Below are 16564 nucleotides of genomic sequence, written 5' to 3'. Positions count from 1 at the left end.
CTCTTCCATAGGTTCCCATTACTGCTAGGGTGTGACACATTATCACCCAGCTGTCCTCATCCATTCACAACACATGACCATACCAGCGCAGTCGTCTCTCTTGCACACCACATCTGATGCTTCTTATGTCCAGCTTTTCTCTCAGGGCTCTTACACTCTGTCGTGTATGCACACTGACATTACACATCCAGCAGAGCATACTGGCTTCATTCCTTGCAAGCCTACGCATGTCCTCAGCAGTCATGGCCCATGTTTCACTGCCATGTAGCATGGCTGTTCGTACACATGCGTCATACAGTCTGCCTTTTACTCTGAGTGAGAGGCCCCTTGTCACCAGCAGAGGTAGGAGCTTTCTGAACTTTTCCCAGGCTATTATTCTAGCAGCTATGCTCTCAGAGCAACCACCCCCCACTACTGACTTGGTCACCCAGGTAATGAAAACTATCAACTACTTCAAGTTTTTTCTACACATTTTCAGTGTTTATTGCACCTGAGTATTTGCCACATACAAAAACTATCTTTCCAGTTAACCTTTCTTTGATGTTGCTGCACCTCTTATGTGTCCATAGCCTACACCGGGTACATCTTATGGAGTTTCTACCTATGCCTTTTCTACAGATTGAGCAGGGCCATCTAATTGAAGGGACTTTGGTTTTTGCTAGATTGACTCTAAGGCTCTTCAATTCTAGACCTTGCTTCCACACCTGAAACTTCTCTAGTTCTGATAGTGACTCAGCAATTAGAGCAAGGTCATCAGCATAGAGAACCTCCCAGGGGCATCCTGTCTTGAATTCCTCTATTATTGCCTGAACGACTATGATGGATAAGAGGGGGCTGAGGACTGATCCTTGGTGGACCCATACTCCTACCCGGAATTCTTCACTATACTCGTTGCCAACCCTTACCTTACTGACTGCATCCCTGTTCATGGCTCATACAGCTCTCACTAACTACTCATCTATCCCTAGTTTCTACATTGACTACCAGATAAGGGATCGGGGGACCCTGTCAAAGGCTTTCTCCTTGTCAATGAAACCTGGGTACAGAGATTTATCCTTGGCTAGGTATTTTGCCTGCAGCTGTCTCACTAGAAATATAGCATCAGTGGTAACTTTGCCCTGGCACAAATCCAAACTGCATCTCGTCTAGACTGACTCTCTCCCAAATTAGTTGGGCTATGACCCTCTCTGTAACTTTCATTACCTGATCCAACAACTTGATGCCTCTGTAATTATTTGTATCTAATGCATCATCTTTACCTTTGTAGCAGTTGACTATGGTGCTGCTACACCAGTCATTGGGTATGATGACTCCTTCATCATATATCACCTGATTGACTCTATGGGTGACGAGACTATAGCCGACACCACTAGATATTTTAAGCAGTGATTCCCGATGGGCCAGAGGCTTTCCCTGTCATCTTTCCATGCTGGCATGGGTTGGACGGTTTGACTGAGTATGCCCTTCCTAACGCCAACCACTCTGAGAATGTAGTGGGTGCTTTTACGTGCCACTGGCATGAAGGCCAGTCAGGCAGTACTGGCAACGGCCACACTAGAAATGGTGTATTTTACGTGCCACCTGCACAGGAGCCAGTCCAGCAGCACTGGCAACGACCTCGCTCGAATGTTGTCTTTCATATGCCACTGGCACAAGTGACAGAGAGTGTTGTCATTAGAATAAGAATAACCTGGGCAAAGTTCAGAAAGCTCCTACCTCTGCTGGTGACAAAGGGCCTCTTGCTCAGAGTGAAACGTAGACTGTATGTGTGCAAACCGCCATGCTACATGGCAGTGAAACATGGCCCATGACTGTTGAGGACATGTGTAGGCTTGAAAGAAATGAAGCTAATATGATCCGCTGGATTTGAAATGTCAGTGTGCAATACACGACAGAGTGTAAGTGCCCTGAGAGAAAAGTTGAACCTAAGAAACATTAGATGTGGTGTACAAGAGAGACGACTGCGCTGGTATGGTCATGTGCTGCATATGGATGAGGAGAGCTGTGTGAAGTGTCACTCTCTAACAGTAGAAAGAACCCATGGAAGAGGTAGACCCAGGAAGACATGGGATGAGGTGGTGAAGCACAACCTTCAAAAGTTGGGCCTCATAGAGGCAATGACAAGAGACCGAGACCTTTGGAGATATGCTGTGATTGAGAAGATTCGGCAAGTAGAGTGAGATCACAGCCGTAGTCTTTACCAGTGTTGCATAACCAGCCCATTTAAAAGGTACCTTTGAATTGTCAGGTAACACATTGTGCTTGAGGAAACCTATTGAGTCAAGTAAAATCAAAGTCAAAATCACCTTCAGAATCTCAATCAAATCGAAATCAAATGGAAATTGTTGTGCTGACCGACTCTCGTGCTGGTGGCACGCAATAAGCACTATTCATGTGTGTGTTGATGCCAGTGCTGTCTGACTGGCTCCCTGTGCCGGTGGCACATAAAAAGCATCATCTAAATGTGGTCAATGCCATATATATGGCGTTAGGAAAGACATTCACCCATAGAAACCATTCCAAAACAGACATGCAATCTGAACAGCCTTTCAGTCAGTCAGCTCCTGTCAAATCGTCCAACCCATGCCAACATAGAAAACAGACATTAAATGATGATGATGATGATGATGATATACAGAGTAAGCACATAAATGTGAAAGGTGGGAAAAAATAGTACTTGCATATCAGAGGTAGAATAATATGTTTTATTATTAAAGCTGCACAAAAATCACAAAAAACTGCTATTCAGTTTCACGTTCCATTCATCGGACAGTTGTGATTAAGAATGGGACAAGACTTAAGGTTATTGTACCTTAATTCTTATCCCATTCTTAATCACAACTGTCCAGTGAACAGGAACGTGATATTTTTGTGTTGTTTTTGCAGCTTCAATAATAAAGTATATATGTATGTATGTATGTTTACATATATATATATATATATATACGTCACTCACAAGGCTTTGGTTGGCCCAAGGCTATAGTAGAAGACACCTGTACAAGGTGCCATGCAGTAGGACTGGACCTGGAACAATGTGTTTGAGCAGCACCTGTGTGTGTGTGTGTGTGTGTTTGTCCCCCACTACAGTGCTTGACAATTAGTGCTGGTTTGTTTACGTTTCCATAACTTAGTGGTTTAGCAAAAGAGACTGATAGAATAAGTACCAGGGTTAAAAAAGAAGTCCTGGGGTTAATTCATTCTTCTAAAAATTCTTCAAGGCGGTGCCCCAGCATGGCTGCAGTTTGATAACTGAAACATATAAAATATGAGATAAAAGATCGACATATGTATATATCTACAAGGGGGTGCTGAAAAGTTCCTGATTTCAAGGGTATCACAAAAGGCCTAGTTGGAGGCCCAACTTTGAGTTCTTTTACAGAGCTTAGACAAATTGAAAGTCCACTGCACTAAGTTTGTGAATCTAAGAAGAGAATATGTTGAATAAAATCATAATTAACTGATGCATGATTTCAATAGCTGGAACCGATGGTGCATTGTAAAAAACACTTCATCTCATGTTACTTTGCAATGACTTTGATACTTGACCTGTGGTACACCATGCATTTGTTCAGGCATTGTCAATTTGATGAAGGGAGTGAGTCAGTGTACAGCACAAACATTTGATCACTATAAACAAATCATTTGTGCAGTTGTTCAGCAAGAAATTCCAGAACCATCTTTCTCAGACTGCAAGAAATTTGTACAACATAATGTTCTATTATTAGTGGAGTAAACAAAAAAGTACTCCATCCAGAGTAAGAATAATGCCATTTAATAAATGCAAGTTTTAAATGTAAGCTACAATAAGTTTCAGGAATGTGAAAGATTGCAAGATAGTACAGAGCATGCTATACAAGCTGGTTCAACTACTGTACTGTCACAACAGGAAACTTATAGTAACTCATATTTAAACCCAGTGTTTATTAAATTGTAAATATGTTAGCTTTGTTATCATTATCATTCTGTTTTCCATGCTAGCATAAGTTGGACAGTTTGACAGGAGTTGGCAAGCTGAAAAGCTGCATCAAGCCCCAAGTATCTATTTTATCATGCTTTCTGTGGCTGGATGCCCATCCTAATGTCAGCCACTTAATAGAGTGTACTGAGCGTTCTTTACATGACTGTACATGGCACTTATACATGACACCAGAATGGATACTTTTTATGTGGCACTAGCATGGATACTTTTAATGTGGCACCAGCATGAGTGCTTTTATGTGGCACCAACATGGGTGCTTTATTAATGGCACCAGTGCAGATCCTTTTTATGTGGCAGCAGCACAGGTGTTTTCTACATTGCACCAGTATGGATGCTTTTTATATGGAGCCAGCATAGGTGCTTTATATGTGACACCAGCAGGGGTGCTTCATATGGGCATCAGCATGGGTGCTTCTTATATGGCACCAGCACCAATGATTCATATATGGCAAAGTACCATTGCTTTACATGTGGTACCAGTATGTATATCTGTATGAAATGAAGATGAACTAAGAAAAATAACCCTGGTTGGCCAGTGGCATGTATTTGTAAAGCAAAGGCAAAAGTTTTCTCTCTAAGAATGAAAGGCAAACTACAACAATGGATCTGAATAATGTAGTCTTCTTATGCTATACATTACACACAATAATCGGGATATTCATGTAATGTGTGAATGTGCATATGTACAAGGGGAGTGGGGTGCAAATTTCCTGGCTTTAGATAAAAGAAAATACAGGAGGATCATTTAATTATGATTTTATTCAATATATTCCCCTCTCAGATTGAAGTGGCTCTTCAGTTTTTCTAAACCCTGTAAAAGAACTTAGAAGGTTGGGCATCCAACCAGGCTTTTCATGATACCCTTGAAGCCAGGAACTTTTCGGCACCCCTCGTATATCTTGTTATATCTGTCATGTTCTGATTTACGCTGTCCTTCTCATTTCCTCTTTCTCTGCACTAATTATTTCATGTCTTCTCTCTTTGCACTAATTATTTCATTATCTTCTAAGTCTCTCTCTCTTTTTCTCTATCTCTCCCTCTCATGTCAATTTTTCACTAATTCTCTCTTCCAGATCAGAAGTTCTGTCACAAGAGATGGCAGGTGAACCAGTTTATGAAATATACATCATCCAGGTAAATGTCTTCACTCCCACTCACACTCCTCAACCAGCCAACACATAGTGGCCCTTTGTCCTACCCCACCATTGTACCTAATTACTTCCCTCTCCTTTCTTCTCTGTCTGTTGTGCCTTGTGAGTGTAGTTAGCTAGCTTTGGGAATAATGATATGAAGAGAGAGTTGTATTTCAATGAACAGGAGCAAATCTACAAGCTCACATAACTTGGTCTCATCAAAATTCCTCATGTTACCATGGAAATTATTCGTGTATTTCTTTTTTCTTTGTCCTGTGTATGACTTGTGATACACAGTGATAAGAAACTTTCAAGAGAGCTGAACAACAGATGGTCTTCAGAGAAGAAACACCATCTTAGGCAAGTGTTTTGGCCCTTAACTTCTTACACTCTAAGCAGGCCAGGCTACATCCAGGTCATAACTCCTGGATGCTTTTCTGCCAACACTATTCAGAGAAGTTTCAAACCACAGAACCAAATTTTAGGTGCCTACAATACATTTACAAAGTTGGTGTTTGGAGATGTTATTTCACTTTTATTAATGATGGTGGTGGTGGTGGTGAAACTGTGTTGATTATTTCAGTGGTTATTGTAGAACACTATTCTGTATATGAGTGTGATAGTGTATAGTAATGTATATATACAGATATAGCTGCAGGCGTGACTGTGTGGTAAGAAGTTTGATTCCCAACCACATGGTTTCAGGTTCAGTCTCACTGTATGGCACCTTGGGCAGGTGCCTTCTAATGTGGTCTTAGGCTCATCAAAGTCTTGTGAGTAGATTTGGTAGATGGTAACTGAAAGATGACTACCGTATATATGTGTGTGTGTTTGGTCTCTCCTCACTGCTTAACAACTGGTGTTGTCCCTGTAACTGAGTAGTTTAGTAAAAGAGATCAATAGAATACTACGATTTAAAAAAAAAGTACTGGGGTTGATTCATTCAGCTAAGTCCTTCAAGATGTTGCCCCAGCATGGCCACATTCTAATGACTGAAACAAGTAAATGATGAGAGATAAAAGATCTACACTACACTACAGCCTGCTCCCGATCCCATCACCTTTTGACTTTGGTAAAATTTAGAGCTGGATGACAGCCTGCTGGGCTGAAATCCACACACACACTGTGGCTCTAGGTCCTTGTTCTGTGTCAGACAAGGAATTGCATTGATCTGACAAGAATCCTGACCTTTGGATTTCACCCCTGGAGTTGGTCCCAATCTATGGGGTCTTGCCTTCCTCAACCAGATCCACTGGCAGGAGAATTTAAAGTCTGAGTTTCCCTTGAAACCTAGAGTACCCCATGTGGTTGGAAAGAGAACTGCTTACCACACAACCATGCTTGCATATATATATATATATATATATATATATATATATATATATATATATATATATAATCATAAATATATAGGGATTGACAGTAACCTGCTTCTCCAACATACTGAGAATTCAGAAATAGCAGTCAAAGAACTACTGATTTCAAAACTACAAATTATTACTCTAGATTGATAATCTAGAGTAATAATTTGTAGTTTTGAAATCAGTAGTTCTTTGACTGCTATTTCTGAATTCTCAGTATGTTGGAGAAGCAGGTTACTGTCAATCCCTATATATTTATAATTATAAATGTTTTTTACCGAAGAAGGTTTTTTTCATACTGAGCTACCCGGCAGAATTGTTAATTATTAATTTTATTACTAATTGATGATTCCCTGCCCTGCATATCTATATATATATATATAGATAGATAGATATTTATATAAAGGGCATTATTATAGAAATAATAACGCCACACAGTGGACTTCTCAAAATAACCACATTTAGTACCTATGCGAAGAAAAAACAACCAACAGAAGATGACCAACTTTCTTTTAAAATAGACTTAATTGTGTATCGACCGATTTCGCGATTACTAGAATGAATCTAGACTTCGTTCATCAGCACAATATTGTCCCAAAAATATATATAAATAAACAGAATTCTCACCTCACCAAAACCGAACAACTACGTATCCGACAGAGTAAAGGGATAATGATTGATTTGTTGTTGATAATAAAATTTATTAACTTCACTATCTCCATTTTCTATTTCTTCCTTATATATATATTCACCATGATAGATCGCTAGCCACTACACATTTTTTTTTTCTCTCCTTGTTTATTTCTGTGTTCCTTTCTGTGGAAGAGCATAAGCTCGAAACGTTAAAGACTTTTTCACTTCCCGAGCGTTATACTAATACATCTGTTTGTTTTCTACACCACCTGTCTTCGTCTTTTGTTTTTTTGTGAATTCTCCCCATATATATATATATATATATATATATATATATATATACACACACACACACACACACACACACACACACACACACACACACACATACATACATAATACATTTAATATTTGTGTGTGTATATATCTATATATATATACACATATATATGTGTATATATATAGATATATATACATGCAAGGGTTATGGAATCGAGTAGGAAAAGTCCAGGCTACATATGTTTCTTAGCGAGTGGAACTTCAGAAGTGGTAAAATCCAAGTGAGGTGTATACTGCTGGCTACTCTTCAGGCCAAGGATACCTTGATTAGATTAAAGGTTATATTTTGCTTTGTCACAAGGAAGTATGTGTTGACAGGAAGAAGATTCAATCAGAATGTGTGGACGGTACGGTATGAGGGGGGTATATAGATGGAGGGAGAAATAAGTATTAGAAGAAGCAAAGAAAGAAGAAAAAAATATAAGAGAGTGAGAGGAAGGAGGAATTGGGTGAGGTCAGTTGACTGGTAGTAGATAATATAGTAGTTTTGGCTGAATCACAGAATTTAGTGTTATTGGAGGGGAGAGGGTTAGGAAATATTTTTGGTCCTGAGGGAGAAAGAAAGTGTGTATGAATAAAGCAAGGTAGGGTGAGGAATTTAAGCCTGGCGAACTGGTTGTTGGTAGTCAAAGGGCTTTTATGGCCAAAAGGCAGAGACTGGCAGGAGAGTGTTGGGTAAAGAAAAAAGAAACATGAAGTAGTGGAGGTATGTGTAGGCATATGTATTAGTAAGGTTATGAATTGGGGGGGGGGGGGTAGGGGGGGGAGTTAAAAGGAAAGAAAAATATTTTAGATAGTAAGTAAAAATATGGAGAGAATTCTGTAATTGACAATCAAGGAATTAAAAGCAGAGGAAGATATTGTTTAATACAAAGTGGTTGTGAGACTGGATGAATGAGGAATATATATATATATATATATATATATATATATATATATATATATATATATATGAGAGTTAGGGGGAGACAAGAGCGGGATGGGGTTGTAATTATTTCTATTTTGAGAATAGATTTAGTGCCAGGTGTTTGCCAAGATCACACTTGTTATATCTACTGTAAGGTTTGGCATGGGTGACTATGGACCATTTGAGAGTGTAAGGGGTTGAATAAAGCATTAATTCAATAAATTGAGATAATGATGTACTGTTAGATTTTGTTTGGGATTTGAAGCTAGAGTAGTGACTGCTCACTGAAGGTGGTGCTACATGAGCCGATGTAAATGTCGTTACAATTGTTGGTTGAGACTGTGCACTTCTTATAAACTATGTTTTTAGTGAGACAGCGGTTATCTAAAGGACAGGAAGTTGGGCGTCTGAAGCTGCATAGGTTTGTGGGGGGTGTTCTGGATGAGCTTGTGAGGGGTTGTTATTTGGTGAGGAATTGGTGTTCAGTTTGTTATTATAGTTGGTGCTAGGTTATCATTTGATAAGGAGTTGAGGGTGGTGTTGTTGAGTTGGTATGATAATTATTGTCTGGTGGTATCCTCTGGGATGTTCTCTATTATGACAGGAAGTATATTTTGGTGTTGTGGTATATAATTAGTGTCGGGTGTTAGCATTGGCATTATAGTTGTAGTTATAAGGGTTAGTTTTGTTAAGGGGGTCAGTTGGTACATTGGGTTTATATGTATGGAGTTGGCGGTTATCTTGAATTAATTTACAAGGGTAGGGGTTAGCTGTTAGTGGATTTCAAGGTTTCTTGCTGTTAAGATTTTGGATAACTCCGGCAATATTGATGATGGTGGAGCTGGACGATTTTATAGACTGAGGGTTAAATATTTTTCTAAGGGGGTTAGATTTAGGGAAATGTTTTTCAAGTAGGGTGAAGAAGAGTTTGAATACTTGAGTCTGGATGTTATCACCACCTTCAAAGCTTGAGTGAGCAGTCACTACTCTAGCTTCAAATCCCAAACAAAATCTAACAGTACACCGTTATCTCAACTTATTAGTAAACTAACGCTTGATTCAACCCCTTATTCTCTCAAATGGTCCATAGTCACCCGCGCCAAACCTTATAGCAGATATAGCAAGTGTAATCTCTGCATAGCCAAGGTCATGCCTATTTTGCAATCCACAGACTCTCAGTGAACGCAGCAGTATAATATTCACCTGCAAACATTGAGCATTAAATCTATTCTCAAAATATAAATAATTACAACCCCACCCACTCTTGTCTCCCCCAACTCATATATTTTTTTCCCACTCATCCACCCTCTCTACTGCTTTGTATTAAAACCACAGTATCTTTCTCCACTTTTAATTTCTGGATTGTTATTTACAGAATTCTCTCCATATTTTTACTTACTATCTAAAATATTTTTCTTTCCTTTCAACTCCCCCTCCTGCCCCCTACATTCATAACCTTACAAATACATGCGCCTACATACACCTCCATAGGTTTGTTTCTTCTACCATTCTCCTGCTAGTCTCTGCCTTTTGGCCATAATAGCCCTTTGACTACCAACAACCAGTTCGCCAGGCTTAAATTTCTCACCCTACCTTGCTTTATTCATACACACTTTCTTTCTCCCTCAGGACCAAAAATATTTCCTAACCCTCTCCCCTCCAATTTATCTTTTCTTCAAGTACAAATCCCACCACTAAATTCTGTGATTCAGCCGAGAAACTACTATATTATCTACTACCAGTCAACTGACCTCACCCAATTCCTCTTTCCTCATTTTTTTCTTCTTTCCTCATTTTTTTCTTCTTTCTTCCCTTCTTCTAATACTTATTTCTCCTTACATTTATATATCTCCTCTCATACTGTGCTCTCCACACATTCTGATTGCATCTTCTTTGATACATGTGACAAAGCAAAATGTAACCTTTAATCTAATCAAGGTATCCTTGGTCTGAAGAGTAGCCAGCAGTAGGATCTTTGTGATTTGACGGCCAACACTTGTTTTCTTAACGAAACACTTTCAAACTTGGGACACTGGTAGAATGTGTCATACAAAACAACTTTTTCTCTTAGCCTTCTTAACAAAAAATTGTACATCGCAAGTTATTTCATGTTAAAGTTGTCGTATTTCTGTCATTTCAACCAATCACTGACGTCTATTCAGTGCTCTTTCGTAAACAAGAAATTTCTGCCGGTGTTAAGTGTGTTATTCCCTGTGACATATTTCATCCGGTTTAATCGTAATTTATATGCATATATTGTTTATATAATAAATTACGCTGTGTGTATCTGTGTGTGTATATTTTAGCCATAACCTCACTCATAACCCTAACCCTAACCCCAACCCTAACCCTAACTCAAAAACCCGAACCCTAACCCTAAACTAGAGTTTGATTTGAAGAAGATTTGGCTGCTATTTCTAGGAAATGAAGCACTTGGTGGAGGTGCATTAATAATTCTGCCAGCTGCAATAACAAGTGCAGGCAATATTCAAGTATTTTGATGGCTTTTTCCCCTTTGTTTACGAACAGTCTAGTTAATCGGAAATGTCAGAACTAACGGAGATTAATACCATATACACCGTCACAGCACTAACTGTATTCAACTGAATAGACATCAGTGATTAGTTGAAATTATCGAAATAAGACAATTTTTAACGTGAAATAACTTTGAATACAAAATTTTTTATCTGTTCTATACCACAAAATATACAAGTATACGAAGTTTGAAAGTGTTTTGGTACCAAAAACACTACATAAAAAAATGTTGCCCGTCAAATCATAAAGGTCCTAACTTGGATTTTACCACTTCTGAGGTTCCACTTGCTATGAAACATGTAGCCTGGATTTTTCTACTCCATTCCATATCTCTTGCATTCTTTTTCACACACTCAGCAACCCTGGTCGCCTACGCTAGAATATAAACAAACTTTTTTCTGCTTATCATTCTTCAATAAAGAAATATAATCCACAACTTTCCATCTTTATAAACCACTATTGTTCCTGAAGGTTGTTTTTTATATTCACTTTCTTCCTACACCACAATCTCGGATATACATTTATATATATATATAATCATCAAAAGAAGATTTCAGTCTGTTTTGGCTTGGTTTCTACAGCTGGATGCCTTTCCTAATGCCATTCACTCTACAGAGTGTACTAGATGCTTTTTATGTAGCACCAGCACCCACACCAATACTTTTTACATGTCACCTTGGTTCTCAATTCTGTTGTGGTGGGTGGGTCTTTTTGAGTACAGCAATATGCTACTTACCTTGGTCCTGGGAGTATGTATATATATTTAATAAAAATATACATATACTCATATTTTGAGTTCTATTGTTCCTGTTTGCATCAACATACCTACACACACACACACACGCACACACGCACACACACACACACACACACACGAAACTGTGTGGGCTAAGATCCCCATTGATGGGTCACTGGTATTTATAGTGTGTTAAACACTTTCAGTATGCAAATTATTGACTCCTTCAAAAAGTAACTTCTGCATTTTTGACTGCTTGTTTCCCTGGAGACTGTCAGAATGATGTGGACGCCTCTGATGAGAACCCAATAAGGTTTGAAAATCAATTAAGGTTGTTGCTCATTTTTTCAGTCTGGTGAGAAATGGCTAAAATTTGCCCTGTTTATAATTATACCACATGTTACATAGCTATATCAAACCTTGATACTGTGTGGACTAAGATACCCGTTGACAGGCCACTGGTATTTATAAAGTGTTAAACAATTTTGGTATGTAAATTAGGGATTCCTTCAAAGAGTAACTGCTGAACTTGTTGATTATATAAACAGTTTTGCTGCTTGTTTCCCTGGAGACTCAGAATGATGTGGATGCCTCCGATGAGAACTCAATAAGGTTCAAAAATCAATTAAGGTTGTTCGTCATTTTTTCAGTCTGCGGAGAAATGGCTAAAATTTGCCCTGTTTATAAATATACCATATGTTACATATATATGTGTTTATATATATTTGTTTTTCTCCTTATTCTTTCTCTTGAAGAGCGTAGCTCGAAACGTTAAAGACTTTCTCTATTCCCGAGCGTTAAACTAATACATCCTTTTGTTGTTTACACCACCTGTCCTCATCTGTTGTTGTTTTTTTCGTAAATTCTCCCATATATATATGAGTTTGTTAAATAAAAATGAGACAACAAAGTTGGTGTGAAATTTCTAGGACATTTATAAAGAAAAAGGTATTCTTACAGCTGTTTCAGAGATATGAAGGATATCTCCTCATCAGAGACGACATGAGAGAGTTAAATAGAAGGAAATAGTAGAGTTCAATATAAGGAGTTATTTTGGAAAGGGAGAGATACAGGAAGTATAAAAGGAATTATGAGAATAAAAATAAAAATATATGTAGGATGTTACAATTGTAGTTCCACTATACAAGAAAAAATAGATATGTATGCTATAAGGAGGAAAATGGTACTAGTCAAAAGGAATAGAGGAGGAAAGAAGAAAGAAAGAGGAAGAGAAAATGAAAAAGGCATGCTAGATGGTGGTCAAGATATTGTGAGGAGGAAGGAAGAGGAGAGCTATCAGTAGATAAAAGGAATAGTAGGGGTAGAAGGAAGAGATAATGTAGGGAAGGAATATTTAACTCTCTCATATTGTCTCTGATGATGGGATATCCTTCATATCCCTGAAACAGCTGTAAGACTACATTTCTCTTTATAAATGTCCTAGAAATTTCACACTGCCTTGGCTTTGTCTCATTCTATTTAACATATACATGCTCACACACAACCCACATTAGACTCCTCATTCATACTACTATCAAACTGGGAGTCTAACTATGGTCCTTCCGTAGCATTTACATAGCCTTACCTGCCATTCTGGGTCTTCTGGACACCAAAACCTCTCAAATATATATATATATATATATATATATATATATACTCACATACATCTAATCTATATATATAGATATATATTGTTTTCTTTCACCTGTCTAATGTTTTTCTCTCCATATCTTGCTTGTATCAGAGGATACGTATGCCAATGTTCTCATCAACCATGTGCTCATCTTGCAAGAAGAAGTCTCCAGAAGGTCGTCCCCTTAAAAGGTGCACCCGTTGCTACAAGGTTGGATACTGCAATCAGTGAGTATCTCTCTCTCTCTCTCTCTCTCTCTCTCTCTCTCTCTCTCTCTCTCTCTCTCTCTCTCTCTCTCTCTCTCTCTCCCTCCCTCTCTCTCTCTCTCTCTTTCTCTCTCTCTCTCTCTCTCCCTCCCTCTCTCTCTCTCTCTCTCTCTCTCTCTCTGGGCCCCACTGTTCTGTTGTTGGTCTCAGGAGCATTGTGGGTGATGCTTAAAACATCGACACCATCACCTCTAGCATTGCCACTTTCACCACCACCTTTGTCATCTCCACCACTATACTTGTCACCACCACCATCATCACTTCCACCACTAACATCATTATCACCTTCACTGCTACCACCATTAGATGCTCCAACACTACCTTTGTCATCTCCACCACCACCATCATCAACCCCACTACGTCCACACAGCAATTTAAATAAGAGTTTTGGCTGTTATTTCCAGCAGGTAGACATACTCAGTATGTCCTTTGATTAATATAAATTTTAATCCTTCAGCTATTTAATATTTTTTGGGGGCCTGCAATCAGCTATATTATTGATTCTGTTATTATCAATTTAATTGTTACCCTAGATAATAATAGTCAATAATATCTTCACAAATATTTTTCTCCTGAATTATTTGCTCCACACATATATAGATATGAGGTGGGACGAGGTGGTAAAGCATGACCTTTGAATGTTGGGCCTCACAGAGGCAATGACTAGTGACTGAGACCTTTGGTGATATGTTGTGCTTGAGAAGATTTGTCAAGCCAAGTGAAATTGTAGTCATGGCCGTTGCTGGTATCACATAACTGGCATCCGTGAAATTGTAATTGGGACTGCTGCCAGTAGCAGGATCTTTGAATGATGGGCCTCACTGATGCGAGAAACAAGGCGGTGAAGCATGATCTTTGAATGTTGGGCCTCACGGAGGTGATGGCAAGTGGCTGGGACCTTTTAGTAGTGACCGTTGCCAGTGTCATGTACATGGCACTCGTAAAACTGTAGTCATGTAAATGCCGGTGGCATGTAAAAAGTACACATTACACTCTTGGAGTGGTTGGTGTTAGGAAGGGCATCCAGCTGTAGAAACCATTCCAAATCAGCTTACCAGTTCCAGTCAAACCATCCAACCCATGCCGGCATGGAATGGAAAGCAGACGTTAAATGATGGTTATAATGATGATATATATATATATTAGATTGGAGCCTGGTGTAGCCATCCGGTTGCACCAGTCCTCAGCCAAATCGTCCAACCCATGCTAGCATGGAAAGCGGACGTTAAACGATGATGATGATGATGATGATGATATATATATATATATATATATATATATATACACACACACACACACACACACACACACACACACACACACACACACACACATATAGCATGCATATTTTGGTGTACTACATCTACCAATATTATGATGGATCTCCAATATATATTCTTGTGTGTATGTCTTAGTGTCTTTGTTTACCCTCGTAACTTAGCTGTTTGGCAAGAGAGACCAATAGAATAAGTACCAGGCTTAACAAAAAATAAGTCCTACACTCTCAGGAAGGGCATCCAGCTGTAGAAAACCATGTCAAATCAGACTGGAGTCTGGTGCAGCCTTCCAGCTTACCAACCTGGGTCAAATCATCCAACCCATGCCAGCATGGACAACGGACATTAAATGATGATGATGGTATTGATAAATTTGATATAAAATTCTTCAAGGCATTGCCCCATTGTCTTAATCACTAAAACAAACAAAAAAACAAATATTTATATATTTTTAATAAATAAGTATTGTATTTTTCTAATTAACATTGACAGGGAGTGCCAGAGGGCCCACTGGGAGATCCACAAGGAATCCTGCAAGTGTAATCCCATTGGATGTCCATTTCTCATCTCGCTACCAAAATCTCGGGCAACATTCTCCAGACTGCGGAAACTGTTGGAGGCATATTCCAGGTAAGCGTTTGTGTGTAGTTCTACCCCTATCTGTGTATTTTGTGTGTGTGTGAGAGAGAGAGAGAGAGAGAGAGAGAGATAGAGAGAGAGAGAGAGAAAGTGACTCTCTATGTTAGTTTATGTTCATATTCTTGTCATATATATATATGTATATTGTGGCAGATGTTCAGGTGCAATAAAGACTGCAAACAAACAGGAAACAACTTCTATCTCATTCCAGGGTGAAAAACTAGAGGTAGTCGATAGCTTCCGCTATCTGGGCGACCAAGTTAGTAGTGGGGGGGGGGCGCTGAAAGTGTAGCTGCTAGAATAAGAATAGCCTGGGCAAAGTTTAGAGAGCTCTTACCCCTGCTGGCGACAAAGGGACTCTCACTCAGAGTAAAAGGCAGACTGTATGACGCATGCGTACGAACAACCATGCTACATGGCAGTGAAACATGGGCTGTAACTGCTGAGGACATACGTAAGCTCGCAAGGAATGAAGCCAGTATGCTCCGTTGGATGTGTAATGTCAATGTGAATACCCGTCAGAGTGTAAGTATCTTGAGAGAAAAGCTGAACATTAGAAGCATCAGTTGTGGCGTGCAAGAGAGACGATTGCGCTGGTATGGACATGTGGTGAGAATGGAGGAGGATAGCTGCGTGAAAAAGTGCCACACCCTAACAGTTGAGGGAACCCGTGGAAGAGGTAGGCCCAGGAAGACCTGGGCTGAGGTGGTGAGGCAAGACCTTCGTACATTGGGCCTCACCGAGGCGATGACTACGGACCGAGACCTTTGGAAATGTGCTGTGCGTGAGAAGACCCGGCAAGCCAAGTAAGATCGTTGCCAGTGCCCCTGGACTGGTTCTTGTGCGGGTGGCACATGAGATGCACCATTTTGAGCGTGGCCGTTGCCAGTACCGCCTGACTGGCTCCTGTAGGATTTTCGAGCGAGATCGTTGCCAGTGCCCCTGGACTGGCTTGTGTGGGTGGCACATAAAAGACACCATTTCGAGCGTGGCCGTTTTCGTGCGGGTGACACGTAAAAGCACCCACTACACTCTCTGAGTGGTTGGTGTTAGGAAGGGCATCCAGCTGTAGAAACTCTGCCAAATCAGGCTGGAGCCTGGTGTTGCCATCCGGTTTCACCAGTCC

At 39.6% G+C, this 16564-nt stretch overlaps 1 protein-coding gene across 1 annotated transcript in view; it reads left to right on the top strand.

Moving 5' to 3' along the window:
- LOC106879930 (ubiquitin carboxyl-terminal hydrolase 19) overlaps positions 1-16564 on the top strand; it is a 187638-nt gene that overhangs the window by 133642 nt on the left and 37432 nt on the right. The window contains exons 18-20 of the mRNA XM_089345165.1: positions 5053-5113; positions 13368-13483; positions 15292-15429. Coding sequence (XP_089201291.1) covers positions 5053-5113; positions 13368-13483; positions 15292-15429 — 315 coding nt within the window. The remainder of the gene's footprint in view (positions 1-5052; positions 5114-13367; positions 13484-15291; positions 15430-16564) is intronic.

This window comes from Octopus bimaculoides, chromosome 29, assembly GCF_046866305.1.
Source record: "Octopus bimaculoides isolate indiv1 chromosome 29, ASM4686630v1, whole genome shotgun sequence".
Taxonomy (NCBI): domain Eukaryota; kingdom Metazoa; phylum Mollusca; class Cephalopoda; order Octopoda; family Octopodidae; genus Octopus; species Octopus bimaculoides.
The sequence above is the reverse complement of the archived record's forward strand: the minus strand, read 5'-3'. Positions and strand labels throughout refer to the sequence as shown.